This window comes from Dufourea novaeangliae, unplaced genomic scaffold, assembly GCF_001272555.1.
Source record: "Dufourea novaeangliae isolate 0120121106 unplaced genomic scaffold, ASM127255v1 scaffold124, whole genome shotgun sequence".
Lineage (NCBI taxonomy): Eukaryota > Metazoa > Arthropoda > Insecta > Hymenoptera > Halictidae > Dufourea > Dufourea novaeangliae.
Window position 1 is genome coordinate 2,054,953 of NW_015374010.1, and position 17,066 is coordinate 2,072,018.

General features: G+C 34.1%; 1 protein-coding gene across 1 annotated transcript; it reads right to left on the reverse strand.

The window, feature by feature from the left end:
- Positions 1-1,059: 1,059 nt before the first annotated feature.
- LOC107188355 (HEAT repeat-containing protein 5B) lies at positions 1,060-11,336 on the reverse strand. The gene is given in 34 exon segments (XM_015576630.1): positions 1,060-1,236; positions 1,318-1,463; positions 1,737-1,950; positions 2,024-2,175; positions 2,253-2,489; positions 2,639-2,923; positions 3,002-3,117; positions 3,202-3,364; positions 3,460-3,714; positions 3,794-4,013; positions 4,103-4,348; positions 4,433-4,614; positions 4,690-4,956; positions 5,047-5,368; positions 5,452-5,621; positions 5,726-5,915; positions 6,005-6,286; positions 6,372-6,647; positions 6,734-6,808; positions 7,244-7,276; positions 7,433-7,596; positions 7,684-7,793; positions 7,907-8,159; positions 8,241-8,352; positions 8,470-8,720; positions 8,791-8,934; positions 9,013-9,262; positions 9,331-9,491; positions 9,569-9,752; positions 9,835-9,945; positions 10,017-10,164; positions 10,240-10,446; positions 10,673-10,855; positions 11,078-11,336. Coding segments are annotated over 33 exon segments (6,240 nt in total). The 5' UTR covers positions 10,810-10,855; positions 11,078-11,336.
- Between the last annotated feature and the right edge of the window lie 5,730 nt (positions 11,337-17,066).

A 17,066-nucleotide genomic window follows, 5' to 3' on the forward strand; every position in this document is an offset into this window, starting at 1 on the left:
AAGATATATGAAATTTTTATATGGATAACAAGTATGAAAAATAATTTATATACTTTTACTGCATCAATTGAAATATGAATTGTTTGCACACTTTCACTATTTTTTTATGTAGTTTATATTGTTTTTCTGATTGACAATAATTTACCATTAAATCAGTCTATAATTATTGCAAATATCTGTTTGAAATATGCAAAAAGGCAAGTTAACTTAACAAAATAGTTTCATAATTACTACAAGATTAAGTCTATAGTTTTAAATAAATATAAATACAATTATATAATTTTCATGTACAATTTAAAAAATTTTATATAATACCTCCCTATATAATTCAGAAAAATGACTGAGAAAGTAAGAAAGCACTTATTTTCTTAATTTAGAAAAATATAAATGCATCTAATAAAACAACAAGGGTTTTAATGTAATTACTCATTTTACCAATGTCCCTCGATCTTTTTAATTGAAATGCAGTTCTTATTCTGCCGATTAAAATGTTAGTATTCGCTAATAACTGAGTACTAGCAAATAATTGTCTGATACAATTCGACAGAGATAAAGATTCTCATAATTACTTACATTATTATACCTTATACACAGTACTTCGTTAGATCTCTACTCTACACATAATCATTGATGGATGCCAATTAACGTATTAGCACAATGATCATTTACTACTACTTGTTAATATAAGTAGCACTATTCTTAACACATTGTATACTGCACATAAAAATGTTTGTCGTGCTTGAGAAATACAGTTTGGTAACATTATGAAGTTTTTTAAATTAAAATGAGCAAGTATAAAAGTTCTGTCAGGTCATAAATCGTGATGAAATAGACTATACAGTACACATTATAATTCATCTAACACGTAAGTGCAATAGCGTATGTGTTTCATTATAGTTTTATCAACTACTATACAAATAAAATATGAATTTTTTTTAATTCATTTCAATGAAGTCTGTATATTAAGTAATTTTCATTGATAGCAAAAAACAAATAAATATATATATGTATATATATCTTAACAGGTACACAATGTGTTAAATAAACTCATCCAAAACTTTAGTTGAAATTTGAAAAATCTGTTTTCAGCTTAATAGATGGTGTGGAAATCTTAACCTGTGGCTTCACAAGATCTATTGGTCTGTTGTGCCTTTGTGCTTGTTGATGAGAGGATCTCACAGCATTTTCTAACTTTGTTTTCAGTTCTGTAGATTGTGACATTAATGTTTTGAATTCCTGAAACAACAAATATATACTCCAAAGTTGACTATATATTTTTCAAATACATAATGATAATTGTTGTAATGATGGGAATACCTGAGGGTATTTTGGTCCTATCTTATTTAGCCATTGAAAACTCTGTTGATGCAGACTTAACTGATACTTGGAAGCATGCTGAAGTTGTTCTCCTTCTAGTAAATAGTTAATCAGGATTGGCACAAGTAACGTTAGCATCTGTATACCTATATATTTACCAACAGAAAGATTATATTACATTTTGTTTCTGCATCAAAGAAAATAACTAGATAATAAGAAATCTAAAACACATTCAATCGCATCAGTTTCTCAGTATATTACATTCTCACTATTACACACCTTGTAAAAGGTCTCCTGAATTGCATGTAACATAATTTTTGTTAAAATCAATTTGATCTTTTAGTTACACACTATTCTTAATTCTACTAATACAACTATGTAACTAAAACTATAAAAAAATAATGAAGATTATTACGTACGATGAGAAAGATCAGCGAGTCCTATGAGGGCTTCAACAGTGCTAATGCATTCTAAGGTGAACGATAATTCTAAATCATCTGCAACTTGTTTGCTCTTATCGTTATATAGATACTCCACCAATCTGGGGGCTAATGCATGAATATAAGGTGTGCTGATTACACGTTCTGGATGCAAAAATATTGTTCTCAATGTTTGCACACATTTTAATTTCACCTAGAAAAATTTAACAACACAGGTGAATGTTAAATGGTCATTTAAGAAATTATTAGAACGTTATGAAACTCACCATTGTATTTTCTGATTGGAATGCATGCCTAAAATGATTGATACACGGGAACTGCAGGTTCGGCGCACTTACGACTTCCGGAGAAGCATGAAGAACAAATACTGCAATACCTAATATCATCGCCACTTCGTCCATTTTTGTCTCGTCGTTTCCTATAAATATGTTGTTTAATAACAGGCTAACCGTAAATGAAAATTATTATACATGGATAATTCTTAATGTTATATACCTGTTTTAGCAAGATCAATGATCTTGGCCAAAGCGCTTTGCAAAAGACTCGTCCACTGTTCTTGACTTCTGTGATCCTGCGCGTATTTATTTGTAGTAAGATTTTTCATACAGTGTAAAGCTGCATGAACTGGTATTTCAGACCCTGTTTTATTGCACTCATTATCTGTGCGTACTGCAGTTTCTCTTATTACTCCAGTTGCGAGGTACAGTAATGTAGGAAGAATTGCTATAGCTCCTGAAAAAAGAGAGCAATGCAGACATTAATCTTTGCTTTATATTTTGTTTTAAATTATATTGTGAACAAACATTGATTCTTATTTTAGTTTGGACATCTTTCATGTAGATATAGATTTTGGCCACCCCTCATTAGAAATAAGAATTTACCTTGAGGCGAACAAAGGTTAGGAAGGGATTCCATTGTACTAAGCGCAGCTGCTATCAGCTTTCCACTTTCTTCGGACGGCATGTATCCTCTTTGGGATAAAATTGCAGTTGTACCGCCAGGATTCGGATTCAACGCTGGTATTTGACGAACCAAAAGGCACAAGCACACTTCCAGAATAGCAAACACCAAAGATTTGCCTGGCACAAGCTCACCACCTTCTTCCCCTTCTCCTAACAGATCTACATCTTGAATTTCATTACTTTCCTCCTGTGCAGGTGTAATTTCTAAAATAACGTTGCATGCATGTATTACGGCACATTCAGGTTTCGAAATGTATGAAATATAAATTTATTACTGTCTACCTTTCAATTTGTTTGTCTTCCTTTCTGCTAGATCTTCTTGTGCAGCTTTCATCACTTGTTTTAAAACTTCCATTACTATCATCTGGATAACATAACTTTCTCTCGTTAGTAACATCCTGAAATAGAGAATTCAAATAAAGGGTATTCTTACGTATATATAATACGTATGCTTATATTTATATTATCAATAGAAAACACACCGATGAAGAACATTACACAGTTCAATTGGCAAGGAACGATCTGTAATCAATACTTTACGAGCCCATGCAGAGTCTAATAAAGTGTACAAAGCGTTCAAACATGTTTCTATATTCTGTGAAGATTCCGAAGTTCGTGGGCTGCACAGAGCTTCCATGCATATACCTAAAACATTTAAGAAATGCACAGTATAAAGTAATATCGTTAAACAATATACCTATCTTCGCCTCCCTGGGATTTATTGTTTAAAAAATACTTACCAAACAATAAATGGAAACGTTCGACATTAGTATTAGTTTTAGCAGACACGTCGTTGTTATTATTATTATTATTTGCTGCATTCGAAGTTTGCACTTCAGTCATTGTTTCCTCTAACCCGAAGCCTTTTGCATTTAACCAAAGAGTCGCAGCATGAAGAATTGGTGCCCATGATTCCGCGTAATGAGGTCGAGCCGAATCCATTGTATCTGTTGTATAGAAAGCACCGCCATCATGTGGTAACTGACTAGAAAATTCTGATAATGCAAGAAATTTATTATCACTGGCGAATAACAGAAATACAATGGTATTCACAACATCCATGAATAACCATACCTGGTGGTAAAGAAAGTAGAGCGTGATCTCTCAGAGCGGCTAACCAATACTGACTTAAACTCAACAACTCTGGTTGCACTAAACTTAATAGACTTTCTGTCTGAAATTCAAACTTCCCGAAATCTTCATCATTTCCATCATCAACCTGGTTTGCGTTCTGGTTAAATGTGTCTTTACTGTTTAATGCTGCGCCATCCCTTATCATAGCAACGACATACACCTAAAAAAAAGGATATTAACGTAAATGTAGTTAATATTAATAGATTTTATATTCATTATTGAAGTATTATAATTATTTGTTCGTGTTACCTCCGCCCAAGCTTTCAATATTGCCAATCTTTCGAGCGTCAACAAACTTTCGTTATAAAGTTGCGCACGCGTATGCCCTTCTCTTAATTTCTCCAAAGAGGATACAAGCAATTGATGCACTCTACGAAGATCATTCAAATCTCTAGCAACTCCACTTCCAATCCAAGCGCTACAGGCCTGGCAAGCTGCAGCTGTGACGTGTGATGCTGTTTCTGCTGAGAACGCGGGCCTCAATGCGGCTCCAACCTACGATAATTAATGATCGAAGATGCATATAATAATAGTTCACCAATATTTGTAATGTATGCATGTATAATCGATTGCAAGTACTTGTGCTTGAAACTGTTCGAGTAACAGATGGCCAGGAAACTCTGGTTCAGGAACTTTCGCGAACTTATCTATAATCTCTTGGAGGGTTTTCAGACCCTCGAGCCTCAAAGGATCACAGTCACTGGTTGCAGCCATAAACGCCATTCGTACCAAATCAGAAAGATGCAATACCAGGAAATCGCCTTGTTTTAAGATTAATACAAATTAATGGAGACTGACAGTAGAACATACTATCGTATATTTCGAAGAAATCATACTTTTTCCTTTAGACAGCTGCATTTCCTTAGCTAAAGCCAAATCAAAATGGGCCTGTTTATTGTTCACGCAAGCGGCTACGATTCTTCTAACACACTGCGCTGCAAAAACTCTAGTTGGCCACCTCGGCGTGATGGTTGGTCGTTGCTTTGTGGATTCATCTGCATGGAACTCGGCTTGATCGTCATCTCCTTCTGCGTCTGCATTGTCATTGTCCGCAGCGCTATCTTCCACATTGATGGTATTCACTTCTTCATTGCTACACGTTTCTGTATATAATAAAATATACGAATGTTGTATCATTATTCAATTCATGTTGTTCGATTAGATATTTGTATAATTTTGTCAATCAGTTATACCTGACGCTATAGTAAGGACGTCTTTGCACAAAGACAACCATTGCGACAGATTATCCGCCGCCAAAATTTGCAGCATACTGGTTAACGTGTCATGGATATCTTTGATTAATTTACTGTCGGTCTCTGTGTCTAGCATGCTGAACAAAACACCAGGAAGACCAGTTTCTGTTATAACAAGGCCTTCCACCATATTGGTGTCCCGACTCTCGTTAGCTAACGTCATCGCATGCTCGCATACTTCTTTCGCTTCTCGTTGAGCCAACTGACGAAGGCAAGATATTGCGGCTTTGCGTAACAGTAGGTGATTACTCGACAATGTTCGCTATGGACAAAAATGAATGTGTTTAACGACACGATAGGTGTTAATATTTACAGCATTTTATGTTTTTATAATAAAGAACTTACGCATAGTGTAGGAACGAGAGAAGACAGGTTAACATGTCTCGGTGCAAATAAATGCAACTGTTGAAGGCATCCGGTCGCTTCCGCTTGTACAAGAGGATCTTGATGATCTTGCATGATAGCACAAGCACACAAAAACGACGAACGGGCCATACATATTGTCGATGTATTACCTGAAAGAGCAATTATTATAAATCAAAATATAAAGTTGTTTATCAGTTATACATATTTAAGTAATAATTTTTGTCTACAATGAACAGGATGTAGACCACCTAACCTTGCAATTCTGGTCCTATTGTTGTAATAAGCGCTGATAATACTTTTCCTATACATTGATGTACATCGATATAAGAATGAGGAACATTGAGAAGAAGAGTTAACGCTAAAGACAACGTAGGTTCAACGTAGCCCCGAAACATTGGTCCACCAGAGTCAGCTATTAGTGCGAGAGCGTGTAATGCCCATACCTGGACATAATTATAAGACGAATTATTGAATGGCTTAAATGTATTACGGACATGCATACGTGGACAGATATATTTATATATAGTCGTACTTGCACTACGGGAGACGAGTTATCTTGGGCAAGTGCAAGTAGAATACTGACACTCGTGTTGAGATGTTGACTAGATCCCATACCTCCCACATACTTATGAAGGCACCCTAAAGCTAAAGAATGACCAGTTCTACTCGCAACGTCGCGAGCTGATTTCAATCGATCGAAACTCGTTTGTGCTAATTCCGCTGTGAATTTAGGATCGGAAATCACTTGGGCCATTCTGCCGACAGCCTCGCCGGCTGCCCATCTCAGTATTGAATTGCTGCTTACTAGAGCACTCTATAAATGTACACACGTATCATTGAATAATACTTAATAGTAGTATATACTTTAAAATATATATAAATGATAAATAAAGTCTTACAATAATAAGATTGGTAGCAGATTTTTTTACATCTTCCTGTCCAAATCCAGTTTTCGCCTCGTTCAGACCCTTCAATCCACTCAACACAGCCGTAAAAACATTCATCTGAATTGCTTCCTGTCTACCGGATTTCGTATGCTGTATACATTCACGAAAGTGGTCTAACATTTGTAATCTATGCTTATTGGCTACTCGCGGGAAAATTTGACCGAACAGCGACACCGATAAGTCGATAACCGCAACACCCAATGGTAGAGGACCGGGAATTATTTCATTCTATAAATAATATTATTAAAATTATAAATCCTTATGATCTTTTGTTGCAATATTCCAAAGTGTTGAAATAATTTATAAATATTTACTTGTGGCACTGGTCTGTAAAGACAACATGGATTGTGCTCTAATGCTCCAGATCCTGCAGCACTGTTCGGTTGTAACTGAAACAAATGCAGAATATAAGAGAACCTATTGCTTTCTAATACAGTTTGTGCACAACAAAAACAGCTTTTAAATAATACTATACATAAAAATAAAAAAAGTAATTACATAACATATTAGACACAAAAGAAAATCATAATGTAAGTAATAATTAACACGTTCAAGACGGCGCGTCTCGCCCACAAAGTACTAAATGGTGTTTTTAATTTTATGAAAATATTCAGAATATTTCATTCGCAAATATTGTGACGAAAACTTAAGTATAGTTCAGCTACTTAATCGCAACAATAGTCGTCTTGAATGTGTTACAAAATTGAAACCGATGCTTCCAATATCATGGACCAGTACTCAAATATATTTGAACATATAGAAGAGAGTACAAATAGATGGCAATATTATTACAGATTAGTGAGGCTTCATAGAACATTACTCACATGTTCCAAATCTGCCCTTCTGTTTGGTTCCATCTAGACACGATCATAAATTTTATATATTAATATTATAACCTATTATACGTCACGTTTACATACCCCGTTTGCAACGCCTGCTTTACTTAGTAAACGTTAATGATTTAAAGTTAATAAACGAGAACAATACTGTAGAATAAATTTTCAAATACTCACTTGATCCTCTATTGTACGGTGATCCGTTTCTTGCAACCATGTACCAAGGATCACTGAATCATTAGCATGACACACTGCACGTAACAATGAAGTTGTCGTGTTTCCAGGATTTTCAGTTAACGTAAACTCTGATACCAACATTCTCAGAAGATGCGTATAAGAACCTGTTTAATTTGTTACACGTATATTCATATGATGACACGTAATTTTCAAGTTAAATAATTTTTAAAGCCACGAACATTTCTGATTACCTTCGAAGGTTTGAGGAGGCAATAATAATAATGTTTCGTATAAACGCAAGCGAACCATAGCCGCTGGAGCTTTCAGCTGTTGTCCATAATTTTTTAACACCGGTGATAAACTAAAATTTTATTACTGTAAATCTACTATACCACTTTAAAATTACACCTTTCAAGTAACATCACTTTAAAATGATTTATTTCGCGTAAAGAATTAAAATAGTGATTTACATACTTCGTTAACATTGCCAGCGCAGATTCAATTGGAGTCAGAAGTCGTCTTGTAATATCGTCATTTAAGAGTTCTGGACAATGCAACAGGAAACTATGCATTGCTGATAAAGCACCAGCTCTTCCTTCTAAGGTTACTTGCCAAGTAAAAGCATCGCCTCTAGCTTTTTCACTTTCTAGCTCTTTAGTCGAACGAGGGAAAGAATTTCTCCATAATAACAGCATCCTAGGCAGTAGTCCCTTTACTACTGCCGTACCTGCGTGATTAATATTATAATTTTTAAAACGTCCTGTATTGATAAATACGAACGATTTAGTAAATCCAAACCATCACATACTAAGTGTCATTATAGCTCCAATTAGAAGCCATCCAGCATGTGTTCTGTTTAACGACAAACGACTATTTTGGCTTGCGCTTCTCAAAAGTTCTTCTGCAGTATTGAAAATTATCTGCGGATGAATATAAACAAAAATGATATCAGTAACATAATCGAATTATATATTTCGTGATTAGTATGTGTATGTATATCATAAAATCTATGGTGTAAAGTAGTTGAAAGCAATTACTTTTCCTTTCGTATGAGGAACTCCGAGTGGTGATAAACGAACACTACCAAGAACCGCAGACAGGGCACTGCTGTATCCAGCTATTGCTTCTGGCGAGCTGCGCATATTTTCAATTCCGTCCACACACCGGTCAATCAAAGGTGTTATTTGACTTGGAACTGCTACACAGATACAGCGCAAACACCAAGAGGCTGCAAGTCTTGCTGCCTGACATGGATGGACCAAAACAGCCATAATAGTATCAATTAAACCTGGAATAACGTACGAATAAGTATTAGTATTAAAAATCGAATAAGTAGATGTATAAAGTAGCGTACATACTCAAGGATTGGTCGGACAATAAATTACAAGCTGTTGTGCCCAGTCCTAAGATTAAATTCCCCATTTCTTGTAACGCACAAACTAATAGATGTTGACTAAACAACGTTTCTTGGTTACAGTCTTTAGCGTTTTCTGGACTAAAATCTACGAATCAAAACAACAGGAATTAATAAGCATCGTCTATGAGAAGAATTTGAAACAAGAGAACTGATCAATTTTTACCGATAGAATTCATCTGTTTCAGAATAATGTGTGCTATTTCTTTGCAAGCAGCAGCTTGAGCCCCTTCGCCCAATAATTTTCCGATAGTACCATGTAATATAAAATTAACACACTTTCGAGAATAGACGGCATCGACATGTGAGCTAGCAGCTTTTGGATTGGTCACAAGATCAAGCACGTGTGCAACTAATGCACCGACATTCCGTTCAAGCCACGAACCTCCCAACATTTGTACAAATACCACATACGCCTGCAAAAGTATCAAGAAAATAAATTATTGAGAATACAAACTTATACGATATTTGTACAGTTTCTTACATGCGTAACTCCAACTCGGACTTCTCTATTAATACTGGAACTTCCTTTTATCATTTCTCCAGTACCTTTTAAAAAGCCTACCCCACCTCTTAAGAAACCAGCCATCAAAATATTCAATACCTCGTCAAGAGAAATTTGTTTATAGCTTTTGTTCTGCGTCACTAAACGAAAACAATAAATTCCGTAAATACTTCTTGCTGATATTCGATCGGTAGTTCAATGTGTTCATTAAAGATACCTGAAGGATTCTTTCCCTTTGGAGCTGGAAGTTGGGTCATTGCTACTAAAGTACCTAACAGTTTCGCAACAGCACATCTTACTTCATAATTTGAGCCCTCAAATGCTCGGAAACAGAGTGTAGCAACACTCTCTATTTCAGTAGTGTATAAAAATGGAGCATGGTTTAACATTTCCAGTAAACACTGTGAACATTCAGTAAAATATTTGTAAATATTATTTATAGCAATGTGGATATTAAATGTATTTAAAAAAAAATAGAATTACCTTTGCAGCAGCACATCTCACTGCCATTACTCTGTCCGTGAGATAATGTCTAGAAACTTTATATATTTCTTTATGAACATTTGTGATTGCAGATCCCATGCCAGCACATACCTGTTGAATTGAAAATAAATTTGTTTCTATGCTTCGTGGAAATTAGTTTATGCTACATATGAAAATATTACCTTCTCAAGAGTATGCATAATTTCTATTCGTGTCTGAGATTCTGCAGATCGCAAAGACTTTATTAGAATTTGAACAGTCTCTTCATACGACCTACCCATCATTCTTCCTAACTTTTCATACATACATCCTACACAGCATATAGCAGCCCTGTAAGCAATTCAAAGTGTAAGATGAGATGTTTTATGTAAATGGCTTTACATAAAAAGAGGGATGACTAATTACAATTTTGTAGGGAGAAAACTTGGCGAGTCATCCTTGTTTCTGAGAATATCATTACATTTGTTGACAGTATCAAAAAGCAAAAATGTATCGCCGACACTGAATAAAGTGGCAAGACATCTTGCAATAAACTACAAATACAATATTGTTATAAAGTACAATCCTGTAATGCAGGTACTGTTCAAGCCGACTTGCTTCAACACTTTAATTCTTTCATATTTTTTATCAAGCATTCGTACATTCATTTCATACAGAACAGAAATCAATAAGCTTTTTTAATGGTTTGGCAAGTAACATGATGACAAAAAAAAGATTCTGGTTGCCTAAAGTCAACATGCAGGTCAGAGATTTATTGAAGTATTAAATTACTAAAGATTCTTAAAATATGAGGGCATCCATTTTTGTTTACATGTGTAAAAATATAATCAGCAAAGACAATACCTTTTGTGCAGCTATTAAAACCTTGTCCAAAAATCTTAACCATTCGAATATAAATACTGGTCGTTTAGCCTCTGGGATTTGGTTAAGGGCATCCTCATTGAGGGTCAAACTGTGACTCAACTCCATCATCATTTCACTGTGTTAGATACTTAACAGTTTTGTTATCTTCACTGCTCCTCTGTAACAAAATTGTTATTATATAAATTTTCATTCAGCTTCAAGATCCCGAATATTTAATTGTAAATAACATAATGTATAATTTAAAGTTTAATTAATATAGACACGATAAATTGGCAACCAGAAACATATAATTTTCTATCGTTTTCTATTGTAAAATTTGCTGGTTCGAAATGAAACATACAATAATAAAGAAATTTACGCGAAATATGTAATTAAATACCAGATTCGACTTAGCATCTGCAATAGAATGAGTACGTGGGAAGTAACATAATTTTTTGTCCTTATATGATCCATACGAAATCACTCCATTTCACTAACGTAGAACTGTATAAATATTTGCACTTATTTACGTTCCGCGTTACAAAGTTAAACGATATAAAATGAATGACCTTACGAACAACCTGTCATTCTTTCACAATGATCTCTAATGGTTCCAAGTAGTTAGAATAATTGTTTCTTTTTTCCACATAATTGACAAATCTTTCAGCTTGAGTTAGGTTAGGGTACATCAGCAATCATCTGATTGAGATGAAAAACATTGACAACGGGTAATTAAGAATGTCGACTCGCTGTTATTTTTTTGCATCTACGCATCTTTATCTTATGTATTTTATGGTTGAGATTTAACCGCTCGAAAATTTAAATGACGTACTAAAAAAAGTGTTTTAGAAAAGAATAATAGGCAATCAGTTAAATATACAATTAAAAAATATTGCAATATTCGATATACTGAAATTCGAAATAATTTTATTCAAGAGTAATAATATTAATTTATCAATTATTACAAACAGAAGAAATTTTGAGGATTTTTCTACGTTATAGAAATATTAATTTGTTCTTATTTTAAGAAAACAATACTTGATTAACTGGAACCGAAGATCTCAAGCACGTATAGAACGAAAACATTTTTTTCTCGATTACGTACCGTAAATGAAGTGAATTACTAAACAAATTTATGCCAGCCTTAAGATCTTCAATATTACCCACTTAACATAGTTTTAAACGTACATATTTTTTTTTATCACGCTAATGCAAATAACAAGCTCGCAAAAAAACCATGTTTTTTACTGCACATTATTCGTCAGAGCTGATTTCACAATCGCTTCGTGTTTGGTACTGATTATATTTTTTAAATTTAATACATAATCATTTTATCTCACAATTTTATTTTTTTTTTTACACATTTAACAATGGATAGATTCTTCGCGTTATATAACAATGCATCCACGAAGTTTAAAAGTATTTTACAATGTTATTACGAGTTTCTAAAAATTAGTCCATAAAACTGTTCATTTGCATAAACGTCTGCTACCCACTAATAAGCGTTACACGCTAATCTTAAAGTGTATTAATTTTCTAATTAATTAGTCATCAAACACAAAAGGCTTTGTTACAATAAAACTGTTACCTCTTTTTAATTTACTGTCCACTTTATCACGCAAAAAGCATGACATTACAGAATCGCGTGTTGGAACTCGGGTATACATAAACAATTATTACTAATCTGTTCTATGAATATGTTCGCATACGTGTATACTGTTGTAATATTTTTAAATCGATCATAAATATAATTAATTATTCACTTAACGTCTAAATTATTACATCTATATATAGTATAAATTCATTTAATATACTTAATTCTTAAAGATGATTAAAATAGATTTCGTTCAAAAAAGATTTCTTTTGTTCACTTTATCACCAAAATATAGTAAAATTCCAACAGTACTTCATCAGAATTCCAAAGGATAAAAAGTAGCCTAAAGACTTCCAAAAATAGAAATAAATGTATTCATCGCATTAATATTAATAGATATGATTCTTTTTAATTTATTGTCCATTTTTTTACGTTAACACTATGACATCACAGAATTACATGTTGGAAGTATGTTACATTCTGGTATTCATAAATAATTAGTAATCTGTTCTCTGAATATGTTAGCATAATGTCTACACTCTGTTATGATGTATTTAGATCGATTACAATTAAATACAATTAATTATTCACCTAATGTCTAAAATATTATTTATGTGTCATAAATTAATTTTATATACCTAATTTTTAAAGGTGATTAAAATTACATTCAATCAAATTTAAAGACTTAAGTAAAACTCTAACAGTACTTTATCATAGTTCCAAAAGAGAAAAAGTAACCTAAAGACCTCCAAAAATAGAAATTAAATATATTCATCTCATTAATATTGATTCAGGTTTTATCATTCAATCTAGTAACCGTGAGACCTAGAAGTCTTTAAAAGTCTTAACTCTTAACAGACAATTTTACTGTTTTCCATGTTAAATTTCATCCTTATGAATTTGTCGCGTTCGTATTTGCCATGAACCCATAAAACCAACTATTTAATCTAGGGTCAAGATCGATATTTCATGGAAATCCAACAGAAGACAAAAATGACGTAAGAGGTTCCTACGAAAAGGTACAAGAGTATCCACTCAAAATCGATCTTCATTTGAACCAAACTTGTTCACAATAAATTAATGCTTCATCGTCAGTAAAAATACGTCAAAAAAACCTTCGACACTAATGACTTCGATTTTAAGACGTAATATATAGAAGTTTTAATTTATTATACAAAGATTGAACTAATTTTGTGAAATTCGATGTGTACGTTTTTTGTTACATTTAAAGATAGCTTTACATGATAAACTGTCTATAATTCCTCAGTTGGAAGCGGCCTGATCTAGAGTTAAATTAATCATGGTTCATATTGATATAAATTAACTAATTTTTCTGTTAAAATCAAGTTAGAACCGTTAACAACTTGGGCGAAGAATTGTAGCTCCAAATTTTATGGCCCTCTACTACGAATTTGGCTATAGATGCGTCCGTCAGATTGTTGAAAGAAAATCTCGATGAATATTGAAGCATCGCCGTATCCACCGAGGCGATACGTTTTCCATATAATCATGGCGGCGCAAAGAAACACGCTTCGAGGCAGGTACATATATATACCGCGGGTCAATCGGCGGAGACGGGTGATTTTCATCACGCCAGTCGGCGAGATTGACACATTGTTTTACGTGGAAAAACAGGGGCAGACTATGGAACGTATGTTTTATTCAGTCCCGCGATTACAAACAGCTTGCGAACAGTCGTAGAAAAATCGGCTGGTGCGGCACCGCTTCCTGAATCTTTAATTCGCGTAAAAAAGAAAGAATATGCGTAAACACATTCCCCATTAACTTCACAGCACGCCACATGTCTTTCTATTCTTCGAATCATCGATCATCCACGTACGAATAAAACGATTATGACACGAGGTCGCGGAACATTACTGCGAATTCACACACTCGTAATCGTTACTAATAATAACCAGATCCGAAGGAAAATCTATTTTACTTGTCGCGGAATCTGGGATGTTGAAGTAAATAAAATGAATTATTGAAAGTTGAAGGAAATAAAGTGAATACCTAGTGATGAAAATATTGTTAATGCTTGACCAAACTAAACAGGTGATACGTATACAAGGGTTTTAAAGCGTGTTTCCCTTTCATTTTAATCACTATTACAAATTAATTGGAAACTGACGCAAACCTAGCTACTCTTCCCTATTGAATTTCACATTTGATCACTTATTGGTACACCTAATAATTAAAGAAATTACCAAGAAAATGAATAGCCACCGAAAATCCGAAGTCGAATACAACGCCGTCGACTACAGTGTCGTCCGTCTCCGGTTAACAGGTTCAGGAAATTAAATTTTTATATCGTGATCCGCGGTTTTTCCTCGTGACATACCGGTAAAGCTTATGGACGGTGGGTTGTAACATTCTTCTAGAATTTGGCGCACGATGAATGAGGAAAACCCGCCAGAAGGAAAGTGGGGGTCCCGATTCAGTGTTCCCTCCGGTTTCAATTTGAATATCGCGAGACCGTTCAACCGCGACTCGTGGTTACCGTGTAATTGTCATATAATGAATCAGCAGATTCGAAATTAATAGCTCGAATCATCGGTCTTGATCGATCGAACGTAATTTTTTCGACACCAGGGTCGTTTCGGACTGAGAGGACTCGGGACAGAAAGAAATCGTTTGCGATTAGGCTGTTTGACGTAAGCTTAGAACTTTCTTTTACTTTTTTTCCAAAAGATTGACAGAAGTTGTATTTTAATCTGTTAACTGGCTGATTCTTCTATTATAAACACTCCCTTTTAATCCTTTCATCCCCACTGTTCCAATACGTGTCCTAAGTGAGGAAATAAAATGTTAGTACAGTGATTCCTCGATGAATGCAACACTAGCAACGGCGTTATTTCAACCAATGGGGGGTCCTCCTATGGAATCAATGAAAACAGAGTAAGCAGAAGCTAATCAAAGGCTCGGTTTCGAGTAAAATACAACTCGAGACATTACTGTATCATGTATATTTTCATATCTGTGAGTATATAATAATTTCTTTTTGTTTTGTACAGACGATGTGGCACAAATTTGAATGTGCATTTGAATGAAAGGGTTAACGAATTAAAGGCAAATTACGAGGGATACATCGTAAGTTGCTGATAAATTGTCTCCAGTAGTTATCCATTAATTAACAGATTAAACGAATAAATCCATATTAACTAAAAGATATGCAAAAACATTGATAAGGAACCGACGACAATCTTCTAAAAAGTGAAATGGAATGCAAATGACGAATATAAATGAAGTAGAATAGAAATTAATGTGTCGTCCATTAACGGATAGTGCAAAAACATTGGATAAGGAACCGACGACAATCTTCTAAAAAGTGAAGTGGAATGCAAATGACGAATATAAATGAAGTAGAATAGAAATTAATGTGTCGTCCATTAACGGATTAGATTAATATGCGCACTTTATGTGGGTCACTTAAGAATGTTTCTCATTATTTTGTAAATATGTACCTACATGTTTGGCGCCAGAAATTTTCGAATACAAATAAAAATAGTGTAGTAAAAATGTGAATTACTGAAAATAGTTTACCTTTAAAAAAATATACTCTATCTGACGGTTATATAAACGCTGGAAGTAGCTCTGATGCTCATTTCCAAGATGGCGGAGAGTACGACGATCGATGGCGATTTTTAGCTTAACTGAAATCTTTTACTTGCATAGATGTCAATTATTAGCTGATAGATAAATATTCACCTGATTTGGCTTTCTATGACCGTTTTCTCCACTCCAAATGGAAAATAAACTGTAATAAAGTACGATACAATTCTAGATATTCGTATTCATAAACATATACATATGTGTCTATGGTCGTACTCTCCGCCATCTTGAAAACGGAAAATTATCTCTATGCTGACAGTACTGATTCTTCTTGTTATATTTACTATGCATTTCCATTTAGTTTAGTAAGCACGATACTCCCTGGAAATATTTACGCATTTCCTTAATGATTTGACACTGAAAACATTCAAAACTTCACGTAATTTACAGAGTTTTTGGACATTCTGTACGCATAACCTAATCAATCTAATTAAACGGACAATTTGGCTGATTCAAAAGTAGTCATAATCGAAACATTTCAGTTCGATTCGCGTATTACACCATAGTCTACTGACATATTGCGTGTTTGATGCCAGACACGTAATTAACGAATTTAGCCCGTTTTCACGGCAACAGTTTATGCAACGGTCCAAGGAATTCACAACTTTTCTCTCGTGCCATGGATCTATCCCCTTCTATTACCGCATGACTTTTATTTACAATATATTTTTCAATCGGTATCGGGCATGTACGCGTTACAATATTATTGCATAAACATGACAGGAAAAGGACTCGGGAACATTCGTTATACGTCGCGCAAAAGATATATCGCAAAAAAAGAGATTACTTGTTAAACACGCTAAACATGATCGAGTAATCCACTGATAATAACTCTAGCACAGAAATTCCTCGTTTTTGCTGGAAACGGTGTGCACACACTGCTTTTCATTATCTGTTATTAATTTATTTATTCATTCTGCATGGATTTTAATGTTCGTTTGATTAAAAAGTATCTAGACGCACACTTGGCATGTTTATATATCTGAACATTCAACAAACTCAGCGTTGGTCGTTAAATTATAAGAAGAAACTCCTCTCAAATATCTCTGAAAGATTGATCTTCAGTCAACTCTAATTTATTAGTCTAGACTGCGGATGTTTATGCATTATAGCATCTCTAAACTTAGAAAATGCAATAAAATTTTTAATGAAGTCTGATGCTAGTTATGTGTTATTCTTAATA